The following is a 25,603-nucleotide window of genomic DNA, read 5'->3' on the forward strand; positions in this document are numbered from 1 at the left end:
AGGGGGCTCATAAATATTAAATTCCTCAACCAAAACACGGCACGGTAGGCTATTCAGCCTGACATTGACAGCAAAAGTTAGCGGTTCACTTCACATCTTTGAGGAAAAACTGAGTGGGTTGGGGGGAATTGAAGATGTTTTATTTATAGGCCAAACCAAATGCTGTGTGAATCACATACCAGCAAATTCTTCGAGTCTGGGGAATATTCCATATTTATATTCTCTGTGTGTATTGTTTATGAAAAACAAAGATAATAACAAATGAAAGTGTATTCGAACCATAGATACATATATGGATCGAACATTACTTGTAAAACAATTCGAAAAAACTGGTAATAACAAATATTTTCAACGTGATCTTTTAGTCAAAAGGGTATAAATTTTAAAGAAAGGGTATTTTATTTACTTTACAACGGAAATTGGCACACGGATTTCATTATCTAAATAAAATCATTTTCGTATGCCTAGAATTGAGAATCATAATCAGGATAAACAAATCAACAACTACTGAAATCTATATATATTATATGTATATAAATATTTTGCACTATCTATTACAGTTATCCGAACTAACGGTGGATCTGGCCGAAGAGCGTTCCACCGCCCACATAGCCACCGAGCGCTTGGAAGCCGAAACCGCTGAGCGTTTAAAGCTGGAAAAGGAGCTGGGCGAACAAGCAACCAAAGTGAAGAATCTTCAGGAGACAAGCGAGAAATTGGAAATGGAACTAATATGTGCTAAATCCGATTTAAATGGGATATCCGAAGATGAGGATGGCGAGAATGACGATGCCGGCGGTGGAGTATACAAACTGAAATACGAACGTGTTGCCCGTGAATTGGAGTTCACGAAAAGGCGTTTGCAGACACAGCATGAGCACGATCTGGAACAGCTGGTCGGGCTTAAGAAGCAATTGGAGAAAAAGGTAACTTAGCTAAAAAAAAAGAAAATCAACAAAATAACGGAAGATTTATTTTACGTAATGACTTATTATATATTCCAAATTTTGGGCACTGTCAAAGTTAACTCGGGTTTTTTCTTTATTCCTACATTTTACAATGTTTTCTTTTGCAGCTTTCCGATGCCTACGAGGAAGTTGAAGAACAACGTCAAGTTGTGGGCCAATGGAAGCGCAAGGCACAAAAGATGACCAATGAGATGAATGATTTGCGCATGCTGCTCGAAGAGCAAAATGCCCGTAACAATTTGCTGGAGAAGAAGCAGCGCAAATTTGATGCTGAATGCCAATCCCTACAGGATGCCGCACGTCAAGAGCGTCAGGCTAAGGAGCGTTATGGTCGAGAGAAGGATGTGCTTCAGGCTGAGAAGTTTACGCTCGAACAGACTCTAGCTGTAAGTAAAAAACAAAGATACATATTCAAATGTATCTAAACATAAGCAACATACACATGTGTATGTATATATTATTAGGAACATGTTGCTAGCAACATTTTAAGCAGGGAAGTACACTGCGCGACATAAAAATAACATTCGTACTAAGTTAGGTACTTTTGAGCGATTTTCTTGCCGATACAGCGATAAAGTTGCACTGCTGCACAGTGTTCAAATGTTGCAACGAATATACATTGAGATACCAGTAGAGATATGCAGTATCTTGAGACAAACCAAAAAAAAACTCGTTCAGCTTGTTTGCCCACGCTACGGCATGATTTCTCGGCTATCTCTACCTGCCGGGTGCCTATCTGCCTGCCTATAACATATGTACGCATGCGGCATGCGATTGACTGGGTCTTCTCCCACTCCCTCTCTCTCTCTCTCTCTCTCTCTCCTTCTCTCTCTCTCTCTCTCTCTTTATCTAAGAGTTCTTGGCTGCTTCTTTGAGTTCTCGTGTTTTTATCGGCCTGTACTTGAGAGTTTCAGTCTTTTTCTCTCTTCGTCACACATTTCTGGCTTTTTACTTTGTTGCTTTCTTCTTCATTGTTCCGGTCGACAGTAGCTGGAATGGATGTCGTTGTCGTCGACGCGCGTTATCTGGAGTACACAACAATACGAAGACAACAACAACTGTGATTGTTCTAGGCACACATATATAAAGTTTTTTTTTTAGCTGAAAAAGAAATTAAAAACAGAAAAACTCGGCAACGATCTCTTTTTACGGCTTCAAAAAATTATAATTAGAAGTAGACATTGAGACGTGTGGTGAACAGGGAGGAACTACAATGACCTTATGAAAAGCGATATTTGAATAGGAATGGGAATGGGCAGGCGGCAGTTAAGTCCACGGTGATTTAGATATCTTATGTCCAAAAAAATATTAAGAATTTTATAGAAAAAGCAAGACAACAAGTACAGACAGCCATGAGTTACCACTATACGACGCGAATGATACAAGTAGGTTGGGCAAGAGAGGAACATGTGAAGCGGATTGTTTATATAACACTGTTTATTTTTTCGTTCCCCTAGGATACGCGTCTTGATCTCGACCTTAAGGAGGAGAAATTGGCCTCTCTGCAGCGGGAGTTGGAAGAGATGACCTTTGGCGGTGGCACTGAGGAGGAAATCGCTCAATTGCGGCGATCCAAAAATGAAACAGAGCGACGCGCTAAGGAGCAAGAGGAAGAACTGGACGAGATGGCTGGCCAGATACAATTGCTAGAGCAAGCTAAACTCCGACTGGAGATGACCCTAGAGACGATGCGTAAAGAGGCAAGACGAGAAACGCAACAACGGGATGAGGAACTTGAAGAAGTGCGTGGCAATGGCTATAAGAAGATTAAGGCTCTGGAATGCCAGCTGGAAACAGAGCACGAAGAACGAACTCTACTTTTAAGGGAGAAACATGAACTTGAGCGTCGTCTGTCTTCCATGGAGGATCGCGATCGTGTCGATCGTGATGCCGAAGAGGCTCTCAATCAGAAACTCAGAAGAGATTTGCGTAAATACAAGGCATTGCTCAAGGATGCGCAAACACAGTTGGAACGCCTCAAAGCCGATACGCCTGGCAAGACCCTGATACGCCAGTTACGCAATCAGCTGGAGGATGCCGAATCAGCACGTAGCTTAGCCATGAAGGCACGCCAAACCGCTGAGGCAGAACTGTCTGAGGTCCAAGCCATGTTTGAAGAGTCCCATCGAGCACGCAACGACGCCGAGGAACGAGCCAATGCGGCGCATCGTGATAGAGCCGAACTGCAAGCCCAGATCGAGGAGAATGAGGAGGAGTTAAGTGAACTCATGAAGAAATATAGCGCCACTGTGAAGCAATTAAATGCTGAACAAATCAATGTTTCTGAATCCGAGTTCAAGCTAAACGAAATGGAGGCCGAACGGAATAATCTTAAAGAGCAGGTCACCGAATTGCAGCACAGATTGGATAATGTTGAGAATTTGGGTGACCCATCCATGGCTATGATGTCCAAGCGGTAAGTGATGCTATTTAGGAAACTGAAATTTTACCATATTAATTCAAATAATATTTGAATTTACAGCTTGGAGCTGCGTACTAAAGAGTTGGAATCGCGTCTAGAACTGGAGCAGGCCACGCGTGCTCGTCTGGAGGTTCAAGTGAATCGTCACAAAGAGGCTCTAGAGAAGCTGCAAAACGAAGTCACACAATCCAAATTGCGAGAGATGCAGGCGCAGGATACAGTAAAGAAATCACAAAAGGCTCTGCGTGATATGCGTGAGGAATATCATACGGTCTCTAGTCGGGAACAAGAATCATTGTCGCGACGAAAAGATTTGGAAAAGAAAATGGAGCAAATGGAGTCAGAGGGTACGGCCCTTAAGAATGATTTACGTCTGGCTCTGCAACGAATAGCTGATTTACAACAAGCCATGGAGGAAGAAGGTGAAGAGGAGCTGAGTGAAAGGTAAGCCCTTCTACTTTATTTTGATAACCATTTTATTTAATTTTTTGAGTCTCATTGCAGTGATGAGAGCCTTAGCTCTGTTGGCTCCATTAGTGACCTAGAGGAGCGTCTGCGACCCGTGCATGTGAAGCGCAGCTCACAGCAGTCGTTAAACGGCGGGGCGGTCAACCAGACCACACGCACTTTGGTCTGTGAAAAGGATGACAACAGCCCTAGGTACGCTGATAGCGAAATCAACTCCAACAGCAGGCAGCACAAGTAGTCAAAAGAAACGCTTATTCACTCACTCACCCACTGACTTACTCTCAATACTATATATCAAAACAATCAGTTTATATCTCCTATAATTCCTAGTTAGCTAGTTTGTAAGTTCTATTGCTATTTGGCTGGCTTTATCTAATTTACATAATTAAATCATACATGCGCATAAACCTACAACCACAAAATCCACATCCAAAACTGACCCAAAAACGAATAAAACACAAACTGTTTTCGTCTCCATATATCCCGCATAAAAACAAAATCATAAAACCAACGATGCATGTTAATATGTTTATGCATATGTTAAAACATATCCTTTCCCCACGCCTCGCCTCGCCTATGCTCCTGCCTACCAATCCCTATACCTCATCGTGCGTCTATGTGTGTGCGTGTAAACCATTAGCTTTTTCTTATTGTAGAATAACAGTGACGTCGCCATCGTCGCCACATATACATAAATTGGCACTGGCGGCCAAAGCCATACCGGCTCCAAAACCGGACACGAAATCTGCACTGGCAACAACTAAAATAACTGCAACGGCAACAACAGCAGAAACTTCAACATTATCGTCAGCATCATTATCAACCAGGACGACATCATCGTCGTCGTAAGAATTCAGTTCTTATTTGTATTTTCTTTTTTTTTTTGTAATGAATATATATTTATTAGTTTTTTATGATTTGATTACTGTTTAGTTCAATATGTTTAACTATTTATTATCGAAATATAGCTACACAATATATACCTAAATAGTATATATTATATATAACTTAATATATGGAAATGTAGTTAATTTAATTTTGCGCAAGAGTCCCTATATATGAAAACAAAGTGATTAACATGTTTTTTATCCTTCTCAAAAATTGAACTAACACCTATAGCATATAGTCCCTATAGCCAACATTATTAAAAAGAAAACAAAAACAATTAGATAAATCACGATTCACGATCATAGACGAAAATACTGAATAAATTATTTTACATACGACTCTTTATAAACATAAAACATTAAAACGAATAATAATAACAATATAATGTAACAACATAAACTATCATTACATCTACATGCATATTAAGCTACATTTTTCAATCAATCAATTATTTCAAAATATTCATACACCACATTGGAATACCTAACAGAAAATATGTAGCCCCATACCAGAACTCAACAAATTTAAATATATTGTTATACAACCCAATAAAAAAACCTCATATTCTGCTGCAGGTCGAAGTGACCCAGTTTTTTAGATTAACCTTGATGCTCGTCACTGATTGGCATTCAAAATTTAGGGGGTTTCAGTAAGGATTTCTATTTTATTTATTTATTTTACACATTCAATTTAAACAAATATGTGGCATACTTTTAGGGTGATATAAATTTAATCTAAGGTATTATGTAGCGTGCCTTTTTGCGTTATAGAAACATTACAAATCCTTGAGTGCAGGTCGATAGTTCTGATCCTGGAGGACCAAAGAAGACTAACAAAACTAGTTAATGCCCTGCAGATGTCTGGCCTCGATGAAAAGATCCTTTTTTTTATCTTTAACTTCTAAAGTCTGCAATATGGCTGGCAATACAAAAATAGGTTTAAACATATCAGTCAACACGTAAAAGTCAGGACTTTAATCTGGCCAATTTTAATTTTGCATTCTTTATGAGTGAACAAAAACCTTTAAAAAATATCAAAGAAGCTAACTTCGGCTATGCCGAAGTTTATATACCCTTGCAGTATACTTGGCAATAATATTTTTCCTTTTTGAAATTTCTTTCCCTGCAACTCAATTCATCAATACACAAACAAAATATTATTTCTCTTTTTACCACAAGTTTTTCTTCTTCCATCATTTTCTAAGCAAAGCACGGCACGCATACACATACAGTTCATGTAGCGTTGCGTCTGTGTGTGTATGCGTGTGCTCTGTTGATTTGATGATGGCAGTAGTAGGCAGCAAGTAGCGCTGCCGGCAGCGTTTGAACCGATTTATATTGACTGTAACTTGTGTTCTATTTATCGGATCAGATTCAAATTTTGGGATCTGAGATTTTATATCTATTACTATCATATTGGTAAATTTCATGGGGATACTCCAATTTTTGCAAAAATGTTTCTTCTAGAGCTATATGATATAGTGGTCCGATCCCAAAGATTTTCATACTTTATCTCACCCGGGTAAAAAAAAGCTCCCAAAAAAAATTTCATCCCGATAGCTCTTAAGATGGCTGAGTAAAACGCGTACGCACCGACGGACAGACGGACAGACGGTCAGACGGACAGACGGACATGGCTATATCGACTTAGCTTCTCATGCTGATCAAGAATATATATACTTTATGGGGTCGGAAACGTCTCCTTCTGTGCGTTACAAACATCTGACCAATTTTATAATACCCTCTGCAAGGATATAAAAAAGTATAAAAATATATAGAATACTTTTTGGGCGGGTGACAAAGAAGCGCCAAAAAGTTTCGTAACATAGTTCTTCATAGTGTCTCCACTTTCGAATCATTCGCTTAAGGGACTTAATATCAACGGGAATACACTCGTTGATTGAATTTTAAATGTCAGAGTAATTCAAATGGCCCACGAACGGAAATGAACTAAAACGGACTAATTGAACTTCTGGTGTATTAAAATTGATTTACAGATTTTGTGTAAACACGCACAGCCTATTCCTAGGTCGAGGTCAAATTCGTGGGCTACAAATCTCGCACCCACTCCCCAAATAGAGCTATAAAAGTGGCACATTCGGCAGCAGACGCCTTCAGTCTTTGTTTTCGAAACGACTTTGAAAAGTTTCGACGACCCAAACGCTATGACTATAGCCTGGGCAGAGTGGGAACGGAAGAAATGAATGTAAGGCAAGCACGCAAAGGAGTAAAAGAACTTAAGCACTTGAAAACACTTGTTGTATGTCAAATCAATCCTATGGTGAAATCATTCAAGGCAACTTCCATTTGAGGTATTAAAACAATGCGATGGCTTTTCGATATACAAAAATGAGAACGCAACTGCGAAAGCAACAAGTGTTTGGTGAGGTTGCTAGGTTTCAAGTTGCCCCGGCTCAAGCCCAATTCAAATCACCCAACCCAAACACCTATCCGAAGGCAGCGCGTGTCGTGTCATTCAGTCAGTCAGACATAAACATGGCTTGAACTCAAAAACAACTGCGTCAACTAGGCGACTGTCAAATGCACCATGTATCCGGAGTTATTGATCAAACATTAGCGAACTTTACGCCAGTTTCTGGGTCTTTAGTTGTTTTCTTATTTTCGGTTTTTTAGCGCAGACATATATTGAATTTCAACGGCCGCGCAACGTGCTCACGGACCACATCAGCAGAAGTACAAGAAATAAGAAATTAATAAATCGGCATCATGGATGACCGGACGATAGATTCGATTTTCATGGGCTCCTTGAATTCCCTGCCCCCCGTAAGCTCGAAAATCGTTCGTATATTTACCAGCTCAACATTCACGGGTAAGTTTCAGTGTCAGAGTATACAAGAAAAAAAATACAAGGAGCGAAAATGGTGAATGAGGACCATGTGTGATGAGTGTGTTATGTAATCCGGCATTTTCTTTCTACTCAGATACAACCATGGAGAGAAACACTCTGATGGCCAAATGTTATCCCCGAATTAAAGATTATTGCAGAGAGAAGCACGGTCTGGAATTTCAGGTCGTCGATATGCGTTGGGGTGTGCGTGATGAAGCGACGGATGATCATATGACCACAGAGTTGTGTATGAGGGAAATTAAGAATTGCCAACGTCTTTCGATGGGTCCCAACTTTATTGTGTTTTTGGGTCAAAAATACGGATATCGTCCCATACCTACATACATCGTTTCGTCGGAATTGCAGTTAATAAGCGAAGAGTTGACCTCAATGGGTGTAGACAGAGCACTTCTCGACTTGTGGTACAAGAAGGACAGTAATGCTGTCCCACCTATTTCAGTTTTACAACCGATTTCATCGATTTTGATCAATTTCAACAATAAGGTATGTACTTATATAGGCTGGACTGCCGAGCCCAAAACTAAAGAAGGTTTATCCTGTAGCGTGTGCCCAAGCTGCAAGCTGAAGATCAGGCAGTCTGGTGGGATACCTTAAACAAAATGCAAAAACTGTTACGAAAAGCTGCCGCATCGTTGGGGGCTAGCAATAAAATGTCTAAAGACGATGTTCACAACTATTTTATGTCTGGTAAGCTAGTAGTGGCCATTCGGCAAGTAGTGGTAGATGTAGAGCTGCAGCACCCACAATCTTTTTTCCCCACTGGCTTTTAGTAACCGAACGTGAGGTAATCAACGGTGTCCTGAATGTGAAGAATACAAAAAACCATTGTTTGGCCTATGTGCGGTATATCAATAATATAAATCTACAAAATCTTAAGAAGGCCTCCCTTTTTGTCGACATAATCAATCGCAGTCTGGACACAGAGTCGGCCAAATTGCTTGGCGATTTAAGAGACACACGTTTACCCGGTAAAATTGAGGCCGCCAATATGCAGAAGTAAGCACGTTTTGAAACTTGGAAAATATATGCAACTTGTCATGAGTAATTTACAGATATACTGTCGAATGGATTGGACGCGAGGGTCTGGACATTGAGACCCATGAGGAGTATTTGAATCATTTCATTTCCCATTTCTATAAAAATGTTGTTAAGCTCGTCGATCGCGCAATGCGCAAAGAAGATTCCTCCGCCCAGGGTCAGATAGTAACTGAGATCCTTCAGCATTTGCACGCTTGCAATAATTCGGTTAAAATCTTTTACGGACGCGAAGACAGTTGCGAACGTATCAAGCGCTATATGCTGGGGGATTCAGATAAGCCATTGGTCCTTTTTGGCGACGGAGGCTGCGGCAAGACATCGCTGCTAGCGAAGAGCGCTTCGCTAGTGGCCAGTGAATGGTTCGCTCATGCCAGACCCATAAATGTAATCCGCTTTCTCGGTACAACACCAGATTCGAGTGCCTTGACGGCGACATTGATTTCGATTTGCCAGCAGGTGATATCCAAATAAATACCACTCCATATTCATTATAGAATCCCATATGTAACAAATATATCGTTACATTCTAAACTTTTTCACTGGCGCAGATTTCCTACAACTATATGCTACCATTTGAGAACATACCCGATGATCTTGTACCCTTAACAGCACACTTTAAGCAATTACTAACTTATGCCAGTGCAGCTCAACCGCTGACCTTGTACTTAGATTCGGTTGACCAATTGACCGGTACACAAGATTCGAATAAGGTATCCTGGATACCGACGCGTTTGCCTCCACATTGTAAGGTAAGGACCGCAAGGGAAATCGTTTAGGGCAAAAGCATGTACATACATATATTACGAATTGTATATAAACTTTTTAACTATTTATTCAATTTATATCCAATGCATGCTAAATTAGATATTGAATATTCCATATTTATCCCTTAAATGAAACACTGTACAAATTTTTGCATGAAACTCTCACAATCTAATGGTGCATGACGAAATTATTACATTATCTTTTATTCTCAATAAGACTACTTTTGCACAAAATCTATATCTTAGGGAGGACTTTCTAAAATTTATACATACACATACATTCAATGGCCATGGAATTAAACGAGATACGAATAAATTTCAACAAGATGCTTGAAATATAATATTTCTACTCAATTTATGGATCTGGAATTTGAATGAGAGTATTTAATTTCATTGTGCCTGGTTAAAAATTGTTTTGAGATTGTATTTTCTAAGTAAAATATTGTTTTTGATTTCCGACCCAACTATATGTGCTTGCTAGCCCTTATATTTCAATCATTTAAAAACCAAATAGTTACAGTATAATTCCGTAACCGAATCCATGTAAGTTTTTCAAATTGCTTGACTTGTGCATGCTAAGCTAAATCACTCGCAATATACAAACATATGTACATACATGAATACCATATCATAGCTTTTGGCACTCTTTCCAATATGAGAGGGTTCTAGTGTTTTTGTACATACATATGTACATATGAGACAGTTATGCTTGTGGGAAGAACTTGTGCCATTTACAACCATCCATTTGAATAACCCGTTTCTAGATCATAATTTCGTGCGCCAATGAGCCGGCGAATCCGACTGTTTCTCATGAATATCACGTCCTTTGCAAAATGATTGACGTGGAGGAAAACTTTATTGAAGTGACAGCCCTTGGAGAGGAGTTAGCCATCAATGTCATTAAAATGTGGATGAAGACGGCGTGTCGCGATCTTAACAATTACCAGTGGCGCTTGGTAGCCAATGCCATAAGCAAATGCTCGTTGCCCATATTCGTGAAACTGGTATTTGCCGAGATATGTCGATGGCGCAGCTATACTCGTCCACAGGAAACACATTTGGCAAATACGGTGATGGATTCCATAATGCTACTGTTCGAGAGAGTGGAGAAACAACATGGTCGCATATTGGTCTTTCATGCCTTGGCTTACATAACGGCCTCCAAGTCGGGATTGTCGGAAAGTGAACTTGAGGATCTTATCTCCCTTGATGACAAGGTGCTGGACGATGTCTATCAGTATCATATGCCGCCGGTGCGACGTATTCCGCCATTACTTTGGACCCGCATCCGGAACGATTTGCCAAACTATCTCAGTGAACGCGAAGCGGATGGGGTTAATGTGATGAATTGGTATCACAGGCAATTCCGGGACACGGCCAAAGAGCGTTATTTCAAGAACATGAATATGGCAATATATTTTCACTCCATGATTGCAGACTATTATCTTGGTATATGGGGTGGAGGTGTTCCCAAACCATTTAAGTTTACCGAAATTCAGCGTCATCGTTTCGGTTTGGCCGATAAAGAGGGCTCGGCGGATCGTAAAGTGCCAATACAACCATTGGTCTTTACCAGTAAGGATGGACTCTCTAAGCGTTTTAATTTACGCAAAGTACGAATCACTCTTCGATTTAATCAAACGAATTTACATCTTTACATAAATGTCTTCTTTTCAGTTTGGCGAGCTGCCGTTTCACTTTGTGCGGTCGCGACGCTTTAAGGATCTGTTTGAGCATGTCCTCTTTAATTATGACTGGCTGCATGCAAAGCTCTCAAGTTGTCCGCTTCAAGCTGTGCTGGCTGATTTCGAAGATGCCTCTACCAATACAGAAGATAAAGAATCCAAGCGCGAACTGATGTTGGTGGCTGATGCCTTGCGATTGGGCGGTGCCATTTTGGCAATGGAAAGGCAAGTCAACCAAATTAATATTAACAATGACTACAAATGAGATTTTCCATATTATTTGTACAGTGACATGTTGGCTCCGCAGCTTATCGGACGTCTTCTGCCTGAGATTGGAGGTAATCCAAATATTAAAATGCTGCTTCGCGCCTGTGACCATTGTGGTCCCAAGGATTGTGCTCTAATACCGGTCAATCATTGTCTGCACACTCCAGGCGGTCCGCTCAAGGTGAGTCCGAATATTATCTACGCCTGTGTTACGATCCAATTCCCTTCTATATTCTGGCTAGTACTCTTTGGAGGGTCATCAGTTTGCGGTATTTGCATTTTGCCTAACAAGCGATATGCGTTACATGGTCTCCATATCCACACACTTTATAACATTTGATCTGTCCACTTCCGATCTGACACGTGATGTTAACCCTGGCATTGAGGGAATTATGCAGCAATTGGTACTCAGTCCCGACAACAAATGGGCAGCGGCCTATTCGAACAACAATCAAACTGTTTTGCTCAATATGCTCTCCAGTGAATTCGTAGTGATCAACAGTCCTTTTGAAGATGCTGATGGACCAGTAAGCGGATTACATTTACTTAACCAAAGGTAAGAGCCAATAAAAGCAAATCCTTTTATATAGTATTTATATTTGTATATTTGTAGCCTCTTTATCACTTGCAAGTTGTGTTGGGCTCAATTCGATATGCGAGGAAATTTAGTGAATACCTTTCAGGTACCTGGAGAGAATGACAATTGGGAGATATTGAGTAAGTGATTGATCAAGACAAGAAAGCGAATCATTTTCCTATTGACTCTGTTTACAGCCATGGAGTTCTTTAGTCCCACAGACTACAATGCGATCTTCTGGTCGGGATCGATTAATGAGATGCGTTTGCGTCTGGATTCCTGTCGTACTGACAATTACTCAAATTCTCAGCAATTTTTTAGCGCTCTGGTCATGAACAAGGACCGGTCCAAAGCCTATGGCTGTGCCAATGAGGAAAATTTTGAGGTTTCCGTTTACGATTTCATTGAGAAAGAAGACAGCGGTGAAATACGTTGGACAATGGCTGAGAGTTTGCCACGCTTCGAAAATGATGATAAGGAAATGTTGCTTCAACTGCGCTTGGATCAACATGATCGATTGCTACTGGGCACCGCGGGCAAGGGCTTTGTCATTTGGGACTTGACAGGTAGCAATGAAAATCCCAGCACAAAGCTAACGGAAGGCGCCTTGTATTTAGCCTTGCCACATGGTGTACGCAACATCACCACACGAATTATGCAATCCAATTCGATAATGGTTAGCTCCAAGCTAGACTATGCTGTAGCTGGCGTCCGCAAGAATCTGTATGTCTGGTGCCTAGTCACTGGACAATTGGCCAAAGTCCTTGATGCACATTTCGGTCGCATCATTCAACTGGAACCCCTTACTATTGGCAACTGGAACAATTTGGTCACTTCGTCCATAGATCGGTCTGTAAAAGTGTGGAATATTAATAACATATTTGAAAAGGTCCATGTCATTGATCGTCATGAGCTGCAGATAGACGACATTAGTTTATCAGAAATTGATATTGCAGTGACAGTTACACGCAGCTGTGTGGGAGTCTGGGAAACCAGATCCGGTCGTCTACTGGCCAAACTTGCAGATAGTCCACTAGGCGCCATTGTGACACATGCCGAAATAACGCCAGATGGACGTTACATTATATCATCGGAAACAGGAAAGTTTCTCATTTGGAATCGTGTGTCTGAACAGGTTGTCTACCGTGACGACCAGCCGGGCATACAACAGATAACTCTAATGGATTATGGTTACAAGGTGCTTACCGTATCCGTACCGAATATCAATCAAAGAGACATCATTGCGGCGGCAGCTGGAGCAGACGAAACGAACCGACTGACGGCTGTAACAACTGTGCGATCAGTTCCAGGTAAGAGCAAAATGACAGGCAGCTATTTACATATATAGCATCCTATTAAATAATGTCCAAAATTGTCTTTTCTTTAGAGGGCACGATACTATTTCGTTTTGATTTTCCGATACGCATGCTAACTGGAATGCCATTCCGACAATCGGTCATATCAGCGGACAATGCTTATATTATTGTGGTTACTGTCGATAAGTCGAATAAGGATTGCTTGGCCGTTTACAGCGCTACCAATGGTGCTTTTGTCTCTAAAATCCTACTTAAAGGCTGTGCCATTAAAGAGGTTTTCTCGCTGGTTCCAATGCCCCACAAGGCAAATCAGGTGGCGGTAATAAGCAGCGAAAAAGGAAGCGTCATGGACATCAAGACCAAAAAGCATGTGCGTTCTATTGCAAAATGGGGCGGTAGTATTACCCGCGATGGCAAATGCGGGCTATATGCCCCAACACGTGGAGGTCTGGAGATGCTGGAATTGCGTAAGGGAACTACAGTAAAGACCTTCATACCAAAGGTGGCGGAGGGTGTGTTCTCGGTAATCTGCATCTTTACGGAAAACGACGAGTATGTGGCTTATTATCATAGCGGCAGGAAAACTATACGGGTCTTTCGCACCGTCGACACTGAAATGATCGCCAACTATAAACTACAGGCCGAGTTAACAGCGATCAAAAGCAGCAAGGATGGACGAGCCATTGTCCTGGGTACTGTTGATGGGTGCATGTCAGTGCTCGCTATTGCCGATCCCAAAAAAGAGGAAATGATCGACTATCTAAATGAGTTGCCCTCTCGTGATGAAAACTGGAAGGCCAAGCTGGCTAAAATGAAAGCGCGGGTGGGCTTCAAAGCGGCCATACGTGTGGCTACCATATCGTCACGCTACTCCAAACCCGCTAAAGGTGATGGCGATGAAGAAGAGTTACTCACTGAAATCACTGAGGATGTGGTACCAGTGGCCGATTAGTTGAATTATAAATATAACATTTATTTTTGCATAAATAATATGAGGATGTTACAAAAATATGCTCGCGTATATGGGGACTGTGGTGAGTTTAAGTGTGTGTGGTTTGTGTATGTGTGACTTAAATTAAACACAGGTTAAAAATTTAGCTGCAATACATATATGGTAAAATACTCGAATTTAAAATAAAATGGGACAAGGCCGGGGTTGGGCGCTGAACTCATAGCTGTTGTTTATTCAGCTTGGCTGGAACAGGTTGGGGAGTTGGAAAACGGGAGGGAAACATAGACAGGATAACAAGATTCGATGCTTAATATGTTTACACAATTCTTTAAATATTTAACATAGTGTGTTCTCTTTAAAAATGATTTAACTTCATATTTAACCAAAACAAGAAAAACTGTATTATAACAATCTAATTGCGTAAACTAACAAGAGGACAAAATTGGAGCATTTTAAACTCGAATTAAACAATAAAAAAGAATACCAGAAACCTAATCTCAATTAAGCCAATTCAACTTGAATTATTACTCAGTGCAAGCACATAGTTAATTTTGTAGTAATTAGTACTTAGTAGTAATCATAATAAATGGTAATAGTTATTGTATTGTAGTAGTTACTGAAATGTAGTTAATTATTGTTATTGTTGTTAACCTGTTTCGATTTTCGCTTGTTACTAAATCTTATTGAATTGAATAAATATCATAATATAATAATATATACCGAGAGTCGTTTATAAGCGTTATTAATAACTATGTTAAATAATAAATGATTTATGTAGTTGACGACACAAGCCGCCGTTCTCCTATTCCTACTCATCAGTGTTAGTGTAATTTGTTCCGTGTGTGTTTCTGTGTAGGGGAGGGAGAGGGCCGGTTGGTTTGCTACTCTTGATTTATATATGTATATAATAATCATTTATACGATATTTAACTACAAATAGTAAACATCCACGCCAGCGTGCGTTTATTGGGCATGATTCTCCTTCTTAATCTGGGCCAGTTTTGCTTGTATATGCTGCAGGCGATTGGGAGATAGCTCTGGTTTCTGCAAATTGAAAATTGTATCCGGTATGTTAATCACGCCTTTATGTTTTTCATAATATAAACAATATTCACGATTCTATTCTAGAAACTCACGTCGCGCTTGATAAGAGATACCTTCTGCGAGTTCATTGAATTCATGCATAGATTTTCATCAACCACTTTATTATCCAGTACACCGGATCCATCCTCCGAATTGTGTGAATATTTGCCCGTCATACAGTGCAGGCGGTACATCCAATAGTCTGCATCTCGCTCAGTTTTCTGATAGGTATCTGTGAAATTAGAATGGGTATAGGCTGCCAAGCATAAGTTTTTATTTGCCCACAATTAGTAAGTAAAAATGTAATTGTAACTATTTTGTCACGACCGATTGGTGGCCAGTAGGAGTGGAAGTCATGCCGCTTACCTGTGCGATTATCGGGCGCCTGTACAGGGTCGACATTCTGATTCCGCTCAATCTCGGCTAGGCCTTCTTCGATATACTTGTGGAAAGTGGCACTGGAACCTTGCAGAAATGTGCTCAAATCAATATCTGGGTTTTGTTGCTGCAAAAAATGGAATTGGCGAATTTCCAATTATTAAACCATACAATTATTTAAATTATTTGATTGTTTCTATATACCTTGAAGTCATATAGCTTCTGGAGTCCTTGCTGTTTTGTGTCTCTGTCTGAAATTAGCTTGAAAATTTGCGATACAGTATCATGGGTCTGATGCGATATCCGTTTTGAAGCAACCTCTTTGGCACCACCTTGCTGGCGTTGCGGCGAGGCGTTGGTGCCAACGATAGCGCCATCCTTTTGGAAGTTCTGCAATGTAACATTTATCGATTAAATGCTTATGTTTATAGCTTAAGAACAAGTGAAACAAACCTTAAGGATTCGAATCAAATACGTATGTAATTCCGAATGTGTTGGTATTTGATTCAGATGCTGCAATATGGCATTGCCCTTTAATTTGGCCATGTTATGGATAATTGTCTTCACTGTGCGCAACGGTGTGTCGCAGGGACGGTTCTGCCACCATGTGCTGGGAAGCGCCAACATAAATTCATGCACTTCCAGAATGACTGCATCGTAATTTAGCTCATTGGATCGCTCTGGTAGCATTTTAACATTCCTCCAAATGCATTTCATTAACAGCTCTGTGAATTTTGGAAGGCCGGCAACTGGACAAGTCTCACGTAGCAGGCGAATAAGGGCGCTAAATACGAAGCGACAATAATTCATTATCCATTTGGAAACATTAAAAATATTACTTACCAATTCAAGTTAGTAAAATTGACTTTGTCAAGCACTTTAACGCATATGCCATTTATCACTTTGTTATATTGCCCATCATCGCCACTGATTAGTTTTGGATCTGCCATTAGATGCAGCAACGAGGACATGAGATTCTTAATACAGGCCACGCTAAGTGTTGTGCCAAGAATGTTGGCATAGAAAAATGTATACATGATCGACAGCAGAGGCTGGTACACAACTAAAGACTGTGAAGTGGGCAATTGCGAGAGATTCTGGAATGAAAGACCACTTTAATATTGTAATTCCGACATTTGTTTTCATTAAATTTTTCTCACCTTAAGCTGCGCCAATACATTTTGTATAAATATTTCCTCATAGTCACGAAGCACAGCTTGTTTTTCAGGAGCTTCAATAATAGCACCCAACTCATTAATAGCGGCGCGGGCTTTTAATGTATCCTGACCGCCAACTGCCTTAATAAGCTTGACCAGCTGTGGATCATGCTTAGGCAACATATCGGAGAGACTGTAAAAATAATACACATAATAATTAAAGGAATTGGGGAATGAATTTACAAATGACGCTCACTTGGGCATATTGTTATCTACTTGTTGCTGTTGGCTTTGCGTCTGACGCATTGGACTTCGATATGGTGAAATTCCACCGGCCATGCTGGTGTTACCTGGGGCCGGAGGAGTAAGATTCTGTTGGATGTGCCGTGACCGTGCTATGAGGCGATCGAATTTATCCTGAGGATAAAAGATACCACCACGGGAAGGCAATACTTTAATGGGTTCATAAAGCAGCGATATGTCCACTTTAGGCAACTCCTTAAAGGCCATCTGGTCAACACGAACCCAATCCTTTTCGATATCGGCAATGACCTGTGGGTCGAGGCCAAAAGGGCCGCTGGGTTTCAGCTGTTGAGCCTGCTGTTGTAGCTGCTGCAACTGTTGTTGCAATTGAAGCAACTGCGCTGACGGAGCCTGGTCGAATGTTCTACAATCGGTTAGAGTAAAATAATAAATTTAAAAGCAAATGTTAATTACTTTTCAATTCGCAGCATTCAAAAAGCAGACGCACACGCAGATACACACAAATAGACAATACACATGGGTACAAAACAAAGCAAACAAAGCAAAGGCAAGACATTGAAGCACAATAAAAGCAACATAAAGAATATACATAAACAGAAAGAAAAAAGAAAAAGCCACTTTACGCCTGTCGAGTTAGGGAGTGTAAGTAGGCCGCAACATTTGTGGCACTTCGTTCCGTCAAGTTGCTCAGGCCACGCGCGTTTAACTCTGGCTGAAAACTAAGGCGATAGAGAAAAAGGAATATCAGCAAAATAAGAATAAAGGAGAAAACATAAAAGAATTAGGAAAGTCCTTACATACTATCTATGGTCATGCATTATCTTCAATACCATTGCGAATTTGTACTTATTCGATCGATTTGTTACGATATATGAAGGTATTTCATATCAACATTTGATGCTTAAATTTGTTCCCCCCAGGTGTGACATTTATTAAAACAGTTTAGATTAAAGCAGACAGACGGACTTAGCCGATTTACGTGTATATATATATATTGATTCCCTGTCTATGTTGCCCGGGTATTGTTTATTTCTTATAATTACAAAATCAAAGAATGAAATGTGCAAAAATTTCCAAATTATTCAGAATTCAAAGAAAAGAAAATATATACTGCCATAGTCGAATCAAGGATACTTGAAATTACAAATTTCTTTGCTTCCAACACTTGCTCCGCTTGGCCACCTTTTTGAAACTGTGACGAAGGTACTATGTCACAATTTCTCGTCCCATCACATAAAAACATATACACACACATACCCTTCTTCGTTGGGTGGCGGCAATTCATCAGAGCCATTGTTGCTTCCGACTTCGCCATCCTCAATCTCTATGCTATCCTGTCGCGCAACTTGTGGGGGTCCAGAAGTCGGCTTACTAGCTATTTCAGCTGGCGCTGGAGCTGGTTTCTTTGTCTTTTTGGCTCTTTTAATTCTCTCATCGAGCATGGACAAATCCTTCTCGTTCAGCTGACCAATTAGTTTATAAATCTTTTCACCTCCCAAGAAATAGGCTTGCGCAATGCAATTAAGAGCCGCATTTCTCACGGAATTATCGCGATCTGAGATGTGTCGAGCGATCTCCTTGAAGGCCACCTGCTGTGACGGTTGGCAAATGCTCAGACCATATTCTTCGATGAGGTAGGTCAATTCGTCCAAACACTCGGTACGCTGGCGGGCATTTTTTGACTTTAATCCTTCCATCACATAGGAGAAGACCTTGGTAAAGGGATACACAAGTAGGACTTGGCGGAGAACACGACGTACTCCATTGCGAACAGCATCCTTGGGATCGCCAATCTTTAGGAGAAGATGTGGCACAAAGCTGCTGCCTTCATTCTCGGCCAGGATGTACTCCAGATCGATTAACATCTGGAATGCCTGCGCCAGATAATCCAGACTCTTAATCAGTACAGAAGGGTTGGTATCATAGAAACGCAAAGTCAGCCACTTGAGTATCAAATCTAAATTGGAAATCAGAGCCTTGCTGTTTTGTGGTAAATCCTCTGTTAACTGCTCAATAACTTTTAAGTGGTAGCTGAAAATAAAAATAAGCAGATTCAATTATACGAATTTGGTTGGTTGTTAAGACATTACAAAATCCTACCGGAAGTCATCGTGCAACATGTTCGCCATTAGCGCCTTGTTCACATTTGCTGCCGTCATCTGTTCGCGCAACAATTCTGTGAACTCCTCCCGTGGTGTAGTAAATTGCCATTTGAGAACTCGCATTTTTTGTTCATCGATGAGACGCTGATTCTTAAGCGAATTAACTGCCAGCAAAGGCGACAAGTCTAAATCCTCATCCTTTTTTCGGCTAGAAGCAGGCGCTGATTTGTTGCTATCTCCAACTACTGCTTTTGCCGCGCCACCCTTTTGGGCAATAGCACTTCCTCCAACTGCTCCCCCTCCACGCACAGTTTTCTTCGCCTCATCAGGTATGGGCGCCTGCAACTTGCCCTTGGGCAGAGGCTTGACAGGCAAATTGGGTCGAGCCTTCTCTAAAGCTGCCATTATGTCTTTCTTGGATGCTGGCTTTTGTTTGTCCAGAGCCCGCACCATTGTCTCGAAGCTTAAGTGAATCATAATGCCCAAAATCGCCTCGTTGGCATTTCGGCGGACATCCGCATTGCGGTCACAGATATGGGCATACAAATGGGGCACCATTGAGGACAACTCCTCCTTAGAAATTGATTTTGGTGGTAGTCCGGGAAGTTTATCAGCCAACCACGCCCACAGTTCCGACTTGAGGGCCGGTGAGCCGCTCTTTAGGGCATCCGGAATCATTTCATTCTCGAAGAATTCCTTGTAACCGCCTTTTTCACCAAAGCTATTAATGCAGTTGAGGGCAGCGGCTCGTACGAAACTCTTATTATCCCCTAAAGCATGCAAAAATCCTGGGAAGAGGATGCGTACGAGACCGCGACAACTGGATCCCATGGCCGTGGCCAGTTGCTCGCAAATAGATAGAGCAGTCTGTGCAATTTTCGCGTTCGAATCGACAAGGCGCTGGGCCAAAGCGGGGGCCAGCTCACCGATACTGGGTTTGATCAATTTAGCATCCGCAATTATAATCTGCAGTTTGGTCAAACCTTCGTTGCGTACCTTCCAATCCTTGTCGGACATCTCCTTTAGCAGGTTCTCGGTGATCTGCGGTGAAATGTCAATTCGGGGCAACAAATCATTCAAATTCATGGGTTCATCATCAGCTGCATCATCGCATTCATTGTCTGGATCGGTTTGTCCATCACCTCCGCCCAGGCTGCGTTGGACTCCCCTCACAGGCCGAGGTGGCTTCTCGCCTATCTTTTTGTCGAACTCGGACTGAATCTGAGACTTAAGTGCCGGTTTCTCGCCATCGAAGAACATCATCAAAGCATTGCCCATATACATGGCCATAGTGCCAACCAGTGAAATAGCTGCTCCACGCACTGTGGGATTCGTGCTCTGGACACCTTTGCGAACATCCTCGATCAGAATTTTTGGCTGTATTTGAAAGCCAAATTCTGTAATTGCCTTGTTTACCCAGTTAAATGCCTCCGATTGCACTTTTGGTGACTTCTGGTCAAAGGCAAAACTTAGAACTCTTCCAACTACATGATCTAGTTTGGTAGCCTCCGCCATGGCGGTAAGAACATCGGCAGCGACAGCACCATTTTTGGCGTCGGCTAGTTTTTCTGTAATCTCGTTGACTACCTGATCAACAGTGATTGAAGTCAGCGGATAATCCTCTGCTACGCTGCGTATAATGTCCAGCTTAACCTTGAGCACTTGAAAGTTCATCTCTTTGAGACCAGGTTTGCGTCCGCTAATGGTGCGCACAAGAATCTGTGATATACCCGGTTGTTTTGCCTCAAAAGTTGCAATCTGGCCAAGTAACTGTTCAACAGCAGATAGACGATTCTTCCAGTTGGAGTCCACTAGACCGCTGAGTATATCAGCAGGTAAAAGTTCATCCGCCTTAGCCAGCACTTCCTCTGGGCTCATTTCACGTTCTGTTGCCATGGCTTTCCCAGTACCCTTCGAAGAAGTTACTGTAGCAGCACCTCCGTTACCGCCAGCAGCTCCCGCTGGCTTTTTGATGACCTTGCGAGCTCCAGTCGTTGCCGGACGACTAACTGGTTTGGGTTCCCCGCTCCCAGCTTTAGATTTGGATGCAACTGCTGCAGGTTTAGCGTTGGGAGCCGAAGCTGGACGAGCCGCATCCTTTTTAGGAGCTGCTAATTTAATCTTGATCTCGGCCTTGTCATGACACTCTTTGATTTTTGCCATCTTTAGCGGATCAACTTCGGTTAGGAGTGGGGCGACCGTCTTTTCGCTCATTAATTTCATTAGCGTACCCAATGCTTCGGCACTACTATCACGGACTGTGGGATCAGATTCGTTCAGCGTTTTAATGAGGCTCGTGATCAGCAGTTTGATTAGTTTTTTGTTCAGCGAAGTCGGCTGAGTGCGGCAGAAAGCACGGGCCAGAAATAAAGCCGTTTCAGATTTAACACTGGGATTCTTATTGGCCAGAGCTTCGACTATGCATTCTTGCTGAGCCTCGAGTGTGGTTGATGGATAAATGGCGTCCATGGCTTCGCGCAGAGCTGTCACTACATTCGGCTTCTTTTCCTTGAATTTTTCCAACAGAGCGGGCACACAAGCCTAAAAATGTAATAAAGACACATTAAATAGGTTTATCTAAAATCCTTCATAGATCTATTCATTACCGTTGAGTAGTTGGAGAAACGTTTGGCCAATCCCTTTGCCAGCAAGGCCATGCATTTAACTGCCATAGCCACCAAGACTACATTGGAATCCTTCGTAATTACTTTCTTTAAGGCACTGACCAATGTTCCATATTCGCCAGCCTCCAATTTTGGATTGTCTGTAAGCAGCTTCTCAAGAACTTCCAGGGACTCCTTACGCAGTGTCCACTTTTTCTCCTCGAGTTTGTCGTAGAAATCTTTTGGCATTTTGGAAAGTATGTCAACAGGATCCAAAAGATCCATAGGATCGATTTCCTCCATGCCAGCGCCTCCATCTTCATCTGTGTACAGAAACCAAATGATATCGCATTAAAAAGAAATCTCTGACATACCTGGAGATGTAAAATTAATAGCCTTAATTACAGCCATTTGTAAAATTTCAAAGTAAAGGGAAAAGAAAAGCTTAATTTGTTGAAAGCGGAATTAATTAAAGTTTATATTCACAGGACTTAATTTTTTTTTTTTATTTTTTTTTTTGTTTTTGGGCTAAGAACAGGTTGATAGAAGTAGTAAATTAATTTTGACAAAATCTCGACAATTTCGATTACAAAAACTAGAAACTCATTTGACAGAAATCGAATAGATGTTTATGTAGTTAGGTATAGAACAAAAGATTTAATATTATTACCCTAGTAATACTTATATCAGGAGCATGCCTCAATATAATAGTCTAAATATCAAAGAAGCTAACTTCGGCTATGCCGAAGTTTATATACCCTTGCAGTATACTTGGCAATAATATTTTTCCTTTTTGAAATTTCTTTCCCTGCAACTCAATTCATCAATACACAAACAAAATATTATTTCTCTTTTTACCACAAGTTTTTCTTCTTCCATCATTTTCTAAGCAAAGCACGGCACGCTCATGTAGCGTTGCGTCTGTGTGTGTATGCGTGTGCTCTGTTGATTTGATGATGGCAGTAGTAGGCAGCAAGCAGCGCTGCCGGCAGCGTTTGAACCGATTTATATTGACTGTAACTTGTGTTCTATTTATCGGATCAGATTCAAATTTTGGGATCTGAGATTTTATATCTATTACTATCATATTGGTAAATTTCATGGGGATACTCCAATTTTTGCAAAAATGTTTCTTCTAGAGCTATATGATATAGTGGTTCGATCCCAAAGATTTTCATACTTTATCTCACCCGGGTAAAAAAAAGCTCCCAAAAAAAATTTCATCCCGATAGCTCTTAAGATGGCTGAGTAAAACGCGTACGCACCGACGGTCAGACGGACATGGCTATATCGACTTAGCTTCTCATGCTGATCAAGAATATATATACTTTATGGGGTCGGAAACGTCTCCTTCTGTGCGTTACAAACATCTGACCAATTTTATAATACCCTCTGCAAGGGTATAAAAAGCTTTATATAGACATAGTGGTTAAGGTCATGTTAGGTACCCAAGACAGATTCAGTGTGGCAACATTTTCGTGGTTACATGGAGAGTAAAAGGTAATTTGGTAAAATTTGGTTTCGACACGGAAAAATTTACATTCCTGATGTGTTTGTCAAGGATAAGGGTTGTGTAGAGAAATATCTTTTGGTCAAAGGATAATACATATGAGCTAGCGATTACCATTGAATGTATCCTCGACAGCGGCAGTTTCGGCAATCATCGCCTGTTTCTCTTGCTGCGATTTGAGATATCTGAGAGAGTATTAAATTAAATATAGTCATTAAAGTTCGGATCTTTGTTTATCTAAGCTCACCTAGAGGGCTCCACTCGTTCACCCTTTAGCTTGTCAAATTCATCTTCAAGCTCTTTAAGGGTCACCTGCGGCAAAGTGGCAATCTGCGGCTTCATGGCTGCACCAATCCAACGAAATATTTCCACGGCCAACAATTTGCCCTCATCACGAACTGCCTTGTCGCGGTCTGACATGAGTGTGGCGAGCTTCTTGATAACCGGTTTTACTCCAATCACTTTGTGCCCGAATTCGTGGAGAGCCAATGTGGCGGCTGCTACACAAGCTGCCACAATCTTAGGGTTCTTGTGGTCCATACCCTTGACCAACTCTTCCACCACAGCCTCATGCTTTTCAATTTCCACATACATGAGGGTGACTTGAACTGCAAGTTCTTTAGTTTTGGTCTTTGGAGCTGCAATGCATTTCTGTACAATTCCCGTCATGACATCACCCACTGTCCGCCCAGCCAGGCCACTGTTTTCCACAAAGATAAGCGCCGCTTCAAGACCCTTCTCCTGGGCCAAGGCGTTTGAATCCACAATCATTTTTTTGATTAATCCAGCAAATTTTGACCATTCTGGAGATTTCTCATCATCCAAATCTCTAAAAATTTTGGCGGCCTCTTCGTAGCCATCGACACGGGCTTTCCACAGTTTGTGGACACATCGCTCCTCCACTGGTAACTTCTTATATTCAGTGTCCTCGGACATGTTCAGATGTGTGATTTGACGTCTGTTTCTGTATCAATGGTATTAGGATCAAGTAATGTGGAAAGGTTCTAAAATGGATAAAATATAGAAATTTGGCGAGCAAACAGGCGGTTCAGTATAGGATGTATGTACAATGATGAATAAAAAACTACGATGTGTCAAGATCAACTGGAAAAATCGTAATGAAGAGCAAAACCCAAAAAATGTGTTAGAAAAAAAGTGTTTTGTTTCCTTATTCTGTTTGAAATACGAACACCGATGTGGAAATGGGGTCCAATCAAAGCAAATGTCTTAAAATTGAGCTTAATTGCGGAAGATATATCTTTGGCTCTGTTGTTGTTGTTGTCGGTGTCATGCTCGAGTAACTGCAGCCGTAACAGTAAAAGGCAGAGGAATGGGCGCCAGAGACAAAATTAAATGGGTCGCCATATTTAGATTTTGGCTTTCATTTCTTTGCCATTCAATGTGCAAAAATAGAAAATTGGGCGTGAGAACAAGAATTGTTATAATTTTTAGGCTTTACAATACGTGGATTGGTTAACGCATAATTTGATGAACTCATCGCCAGGCGCTTCCGATTCTTTTTGTTTTTTTGCCGCTATTGTCATTAATCAGGCGCAGTCAGTGGCAAACCGAACCGCCGTGAGTAACACGAAAATTTGTATCTTATTCATTGCCTAGGGGATGAGAAAGTCGAGCATTCCTTAGTCCTTCTTTCGTCTTTGTTTTTTGCCGCCCATTCCCAACCCCTCTCTTTTCCACTGGCGCGCACTCGCTTTCAAATTAACGGCATTAAAATGGCATCAACAACACCAACAAATGTTTCTGCCTCTCTTTGTAGTTGACAAAATGCCGTCATTTACCGTTTCGAAATATTGCAATATTCATTTGGCGCATATTAATTGGCAAATGCATTAAGCCGCCTTTGTCCCAAAGTCCAGCTGCACTCACCATTAACATGAAAACCCAACGAAGGAGCAGCTGGAGCAACGCTATGCAATAATTTCGATTTTTCACAAAATGCACCTCACACAAACACACACTGGCAGACACGGAGGCACAAGAATTCTTAGATTATTAAACAACAGTGGCTAACAATAATAACTCAATCAATGCAATACACTTTTACGGGTTCTTTTCAACAATCATTAATATTGTTCTTCACAGTTGTTTTGTTAAATAAATAATAAAAAGAAAACGCGTCGTTGTTTTTACATTGGCTATCTCTGTCGCACTTGCAAGAAGCTCACAACCTGTATTTGAGGCACTATTATATCGCTGCTCCCAGTATTTGAGGACTGAAAAGTACCAGCGTTGAACTAAGTGAACTCGCCTCAAAATAATTCGCTTCTTCAGC

The 25,603-nt window shown here is 41.2% G+C and overlaps 3 protein-coding genes across 16 annotated transcripts in view; 2 read left to right on the forward strand and 1 right to left on the reverse strand.

The window, feature by feature from the left end:
- The window catches only part of LOC6651065 (unconventional myosin-XVIIIa), a 33,087-nt gene extending 27,732 nt beyond the window's left edge, over positions 1 to 5,355 (forward strand). For 5 of the 9 annotated variants that reach the window (XM_002073192.4, XM_023180168.2, XM_023180170.2 and 2 more), the window contains 6 exons: positions 561 to 926; positions 1,076 to 1,354; positions 2,426 to 3,384; positions 3,451 to 3,834; positions 3,895 to 4,050; positions 4,515 to 5,355. In XM_002073192.4, the coding sequence (XP_002073228.2) occupies positions 561 to 926; positions 1,076 to 1,354; positions 2,426 to 3,384; positions 3,451 to 3,834; positions 3,895 to 4,050; positions 4,515 to 4,707 (2,337 nt within the window). In that variant the 3' untranslated portion in view covers positions 4,708 to 5,355. The other 4 variants (XM_015176940.3, XM_023180169.2, XM_023180167.2 and 1 more) reach the window with 3 other exon arrangements.
- A 2,066-nt stretch (positions 5,356 to 7,421) lies between these two features.
- On the forward strand, positions 7,422 to 14,224 carry LOC6651069 (NACHT and WD repeat domain-containing protein 2). Its single transcript, XM_002073196.3, has 13 exons — positions 7,422 to 7,575; positions 7,688 to 8,097; positions 8,157 to 8,301; positions 8,385 to 8,610; positions 8,667 to 9,108; positions 9,201 to 9,401; positions 10,181 to 11,029; positions 11,094 to 11,326; positions 11,390 to 11,549; positions 11,611 to 11,924; positions 11,982 to 12,085; positions 12,143 to 13,255; positions 13,333 to 14,224. The coding sequence occupies exons 1-13, from the start codon at positions 7,473 to 7,475 to the stop codon at positions 14,211 to 14,213; spliced, it is 5,181 nt and encodes a 1,726-aa protein (XP_002073232.1). The 5' UTR covers positions 7,422 to 7,472; the 3' UTR covers positions 14,214 to 14,224.
- On the reverse strand, positions 14,214 to 25,494 carry LOC6651070 (protein mini spindles). 6 transcript variants are annotated; one of them, XM_015176821.3, is made up of 15 exons: positions 25,198 to 25,493; positions 23,558 to 24,314; positions 23,425 to 23,495; positions 21,804 to 22,123; positions 19,196 to 21,738; positions 18,353 to 19,126; positions 17,719 to 17,814; positions 17,088 to 17,498; positions 16,835 to 17,024; positions 16,518 to 16,771; positions 16,128 to 16,458; positions 15,879 to 16,064; positions 15,663 to 15,801; positions 15,350 to 15,528; positions 14,214 to 15,257 (listed from the first exon to the last, which is right to left on the reverse strand). In XM_015176821.3, exons 2-15 carry the CDS (start codon positions 24,244 to 24,246, stop codon positions 15,177 to 15,179), a joined length of 6,264 nt encoding a protein of 2,087 aa, XP_015032307.1. In that variant the 5' UTR covers positions 24,247 to 24,314; positions 25,198 to 25,493; the 3' UTR covers positions 14,214 to 15,176. The 6 variants fall into 6 exon arrangements, with proteins under 6 accessions (XP_015032307.1, XP_023035991.1, XP_002073233.1 ...); XM_023180223.2 differs by having other exon boundaries at positions 15,350 to 15,552; XM_002073197.4 differs by lacking the exon at positions 17,719 to 17,814.
- Between the last annotated feature and the right edge of the window lie 109 nt (positions 25,495 to 25,603).

The sequence above is a fragment of the Drosophila willistoni genome, chromosome 3R, assembly GCF_018902025.1.
Source record: "Drosophila willistoni isolate 14030-0811.24 chromosome 3R, UCI_dwil_1.1, whole genome shotgun sequence".
NCBI classification, from domain to species: domain Eukaryota; kingdom Metazoa; phylum Arthropoda; class Insecta; order Diptera; family Drosophilidae; genus Drosophila; species Drosophila willistoni.

Excerpts from the sequence above, each read along its gene's own strand:
- LOC6651069 (XM_002073196.3), top strand. The coding sequence starts at position 7,473 with ATGGATGACCGGACGATAGATTCGATTTTCATGGGCTCCTTGAATTCC. Across the intron at positions 9,109-9,200 it reads TGATTTCGATTTGCCAGCAG|ATTTCCTACAACTATATGCT; the intron begins GTGATATCCAAA and ends TCACTGGCGCAG. Across the intron at positions 11,550-11,610 it reads CTCCAGGCGGTCCGCTCAAG|TACTCTTTGGAGGGTCATCA; the intron begins GTGAGTCCGAAT and ends TATTCTGGCTAG.
- LOC6651070 (XM_023180223.2), bottom strand. The coding sequence starts at position 24,246 with ATGTCCGAGGACACTGAATATAAGAAGTTACCAGTGGAGGAGCGATGT. Across the intron at positions 22,124-23,424 it reads TGTCGAGGATACATTCAATG|ATGAAGATGGAGGCGCTGGC; the intron begins GTAATCGCTAGC and ends TTCTGTACACAG. Across the intron at positions 15,553-15,662 it reads GGCGCCCGATAATCGCACAG|CCTATACCCATTCTAATTTC; the intron begins GTAAGCGGCATG and ends TATGCTTGGCAG.